Source organism: Helianthus annuus, chromosome 5 (genome assembly GCF_002127325.2).
Source record: "Helianthus annuus cultivar XRQ/B chromosome 5, HanXRQr2.0-SUNRISE, whole genome shotgun sequence".
Taxonomy (NCBI): Eukaryota; Viridiplantae; Streptophyta; class Magnoliopsida; order Asterales; family Asteraceae; genus Helianthus; species Helianthus annuus.
In genome coordinates this window covers 176040963-176044488 of record NC_035437.2, presented here as the reverse complement: position 1 = coordinate 176044488, position 3526 = coordinate 176040963, and the positions used below count along the sequence as shown (strand labels likewise).

The 3526-nt window shown below is 36.5% G+C and overlaps 1 protein-coding gene across 1 annotated transcript; it reads right to left on the bottom strand.

Moving 5' to 3' along the window:
- Window positions 1–962: 962 nt before the first annotated feature.
- Window positions 963–2763, bottom strand: LOC110942307 (ethylene-responsive transcription factor RAP2-4). The gene has a single exon (XM_022184050.2). It carries the CDS (start codon window positions 2214–2216, stop codon window positions 1233–1235), a length of 984 nt encoding a protein of 327 aa, XP_022039742.1. The 5' UTR covers window positions 2217–2763; the 3' UTR covers window positions 963–1232.
- Window positions 2764–3526: the final 763 nt, after the last annotated feature.

Sequence of the window (3526 nt, the reverse complement as noted above, 5' to 3'; positions counted from 1 at the left end):
TCACTAGTACTAAATTTAAACCATAATAGCAACAAACATTCTATATAACTACAATAGGATGTTGGATGACCACTAACAACCAACTGTATGACAATTGGCCATTGGTCTAAATTCTTTTCTGCAGTCGTTAGTAATTTTGTTTAATATATATAAATTCACATGACTTTATACACATATTAAGGGTTAGTGTAGTTGTATTTGCAACACTTAAAGTATACTTCAATCCGAGGTTCGGTTCGATTCCCATTGCTTCAATTTTATGTTTTGTTTATTTTGCTTGATTGTTATTTTTAGATTACTATTTTAGCTAGATGATTTGGTTTTGTCTCCTTTTACCAGTATTTGCTTTTACTTTTTTTTTCCATTTCATTTTTCAGTGATTTGATATTATTTATTTATTTATTTTTTGGCATCATATAACTTCGTTAAAACATAGACGATAACAGACTAATAGTATTATTTATTTTATTATTTTTTCGCATCTTCTAGATGCCTCGTTACTTAGCGTCTTTTTCTTTCGTTTGATTTTCAAAATAACCCGTCACAACACGACACTACAAAGTCGTTATTCCGCAGCGTAGCGCGGTATAACTGCTAGTTGATGACAAAAACAGATATTAATAAACACTTGATCACGGTCAATGGCCAATCAAACACCACCTTAATAGATAATAGAGTAAACTTCCGTTTTGCTCCCTGTGGTTTGGTCACTTTAACGGTTTTGCTCCAAACCTTTAAAAATAGCCATTTTACTCCCTGATGTTTCGGTTTTTTTGCCAGTTTGCTCCCCGCCTCTAACTCCATCCAAATTGTTTGTTTTTCCATTTTGCTCCCCACAGGGAGCAAACTGGCAACAAAACCAAAACATCAGGGAGTAAAATGGCTATTTTTAAAGGTTTGGGGCAAAACCGTTAAGTGACCAAACCACAGGGAGCAAAACGGAAGTTTACTCTAGATAATAATACTATAAAAAGGACATAAACGGAATTTAATAAATTATCCCAAAGTCCAAAACTAAAAAAGAAATACAAATTTACCAAACTACCCACTAAAAACTGAAGTGGTGAGCACTGCAATTGCCAAAAATTCCATCACAGGCATCCCCCATCTTCCCTAAATTACAAAATAAACTCATAATTATCCTACAAAATTACAATAATACCCTTATGTAATTTTATTTCCTACCGAAAAACTAACATACTTCTAAATACTCTTATCATACGCGCAATCCACTAGATTGAACCCCAATCAATCTCGTAGGACGGATGTTTCTCCAATGAGAAATTATCCGTCCACCCGCCATTGTCGTCTTCGGTAAACTCCAAAAACGTCAGATCCGAAGACGGCGATGAGTTTCCCGATCCACCGTACCCTTCCGACCACCCGCCATTGTCCTCTTCCACCTTAACAACCTCTGGCGCCGCCGCCGCCATCTTCGCCTTTGACCGCCGTTGACCAGACTTTTTACAGCCGTCAACAGACTTTCCTTCAGCCAAACACTGACAAATGGTTTGTAACTTAGCAACAACTGAAGAATGTAACGGCTTGAAGTCGGCTAACTCCGAGCCGCCGTTATGACGGAGGTTTGGGAAGTTGAGCCGCGCGTAGTCTCCACGGAGCTTGTACGCGGCTTTGTCGTAAGCCAGAGCGGCTTCTTCGGCTGAGTCGAATGTACCCAGCCAAAGCCGGGTTCGACTCTTGGGTAAACGGATCTCCGCGACCCATTTACCCCAGTGTCTTTGTCTTACTCCTCTATAAAGCTTTGCGGGTTTGGGTGGTGACCCGGTTGTAATAACCGGGTCCGAAGGTGTGAAGTTAAAGTGATTTTGTGGCCATTGGGTTTGTGTTGGGAATTGGGATTGTGATTGTACTTCCATTTGGTTTTGAAACTGGTGGGTCGGGTTGAATTGGGTCAACCCGAGAGAAGATCCGGGTTGATTGTACCCGGATTGGTCTGGGAGAGAGTAACCCGGGTACAACCCGGATTCTTGAATGGTAGAGAAGATGTAGTCAGAAGAAGAAGGAATAAAAGAGTCAAAAGACGAAGAAGGGTATGGATAAGAAGTAGGGGGAGAAGAAAAAGGGAGGGTATTTTGGTAATTTGACGAGTCAATTGGAGCACTTTTGATAAAAGGTTCAAGTGCATCCATTAATTCACCACCAGGCTGAAATTGAAACTCATTGTCATTCCAGAAATTCATAGCAGCTGAAGCCATTAATTTTTTTTTAATTTTTTTTATAAAATATTCAAAAAGAAAACAAATAAATAAAAAAAAAGATGATTTTCTAGGGTGAAAAATACCAGGAAAATCAAGATGGGTTTTTTTAAATAAAAATTAAAAACCCAATTTCCAATAAAAATAAAAATAAAAAAACCAACCTATAGGGAACAAAAACAATCCCTAAAAAGGTGATTTTGAAGAAGAAATAGAACCCAATTTAAAAAGATGGATCTCTATTCTGAAAACACCAGACTCTCTTTTAAAAAAAATTAAATCAAGTTTGCTTTTTTGTTCATTAATTAATAATAATCTTGAAAATCAACAAAAACAAACCCAAAACATTTATATTTTTTTTTTGTAGTTGAAAGACCAGATGATTACAGAAAGGGATACACAGAAGCGGGGATTATAAGAAGGGGGGGGATTTTTTAAAAACTTTATAAAAATCAGCACAAAATAAAAAAAGAAAACTTTTAAGTGTGTGTTTAGTGTGTGAAGAATAAGAAGCTCTCAAGACCTCACTTTTGTGTGTTTGAGTTTTTGGGTAAGGAGAAGGGGTGTTTTATAGGTGAAGCTAACTGGGTTAAGTGATGGAGTTAACCATGGTTAGGTTAACATGTTTATTTTTGGAATGAGATGTGTTGAGATGATGTGGCAGGTAAAAACGCGTATAGGGGGTAGTCAAGTGCCGGTGAAAACGGGACATCTGTCGGTTAAAGGGTCTGGTTTTAAGTTATGGGTTTGACTAGAAACCGTGTTCACACCCGGCTTTACTAAAACCAGAAGAATTTGAGTTGGAGTGTGTTTGAATTCTGAAATAAAGTCATAAATGACGACATGATGTAAATGAACTTAATTTATTTAATTTTTGAAAAAAGGAGGAAGTGTGGAAATGTGTGAGAGAACAACTTTTTAACCGCAAAACTTATTTATTTTTTTACGGATCACTAGACATCAGCGAACCCTTACGATCATATCCATGTCCACTAGCCAATAATGTTTATACACAAATTCAAGAGAAAATCCAATAAATCTGAGAAACCTTCCTTCTGAGAATTGAACTTAAGATTTAATGGTCAGTAAGCTTTATCTCACCCTAAGATGAAATATTAAAAGATGTTTTTTTTTATTTAGAACATCACCAACACCACTCTAACCAAGGCAGATTAAGTAAGTGAAAAAGATAAGAGTCATTTTCGTCTCTATGATTTGTCTAATTATGTCAGTTTAGGTCAAATTTTAAATTTATACCATTTACGTCTTTGACATTCTTTAAACATGTCAGTTCAGTCCAAAAAACAATG

Coding starts and splice junctions, on each gene's coding strand:
- LOC110942307 (XM_022184050.2), bottom strand. CDS start 2,216: ATGGCTTCAGCTGCTATGAATTTCTGGAATGACAATGAGTTTCAATTT.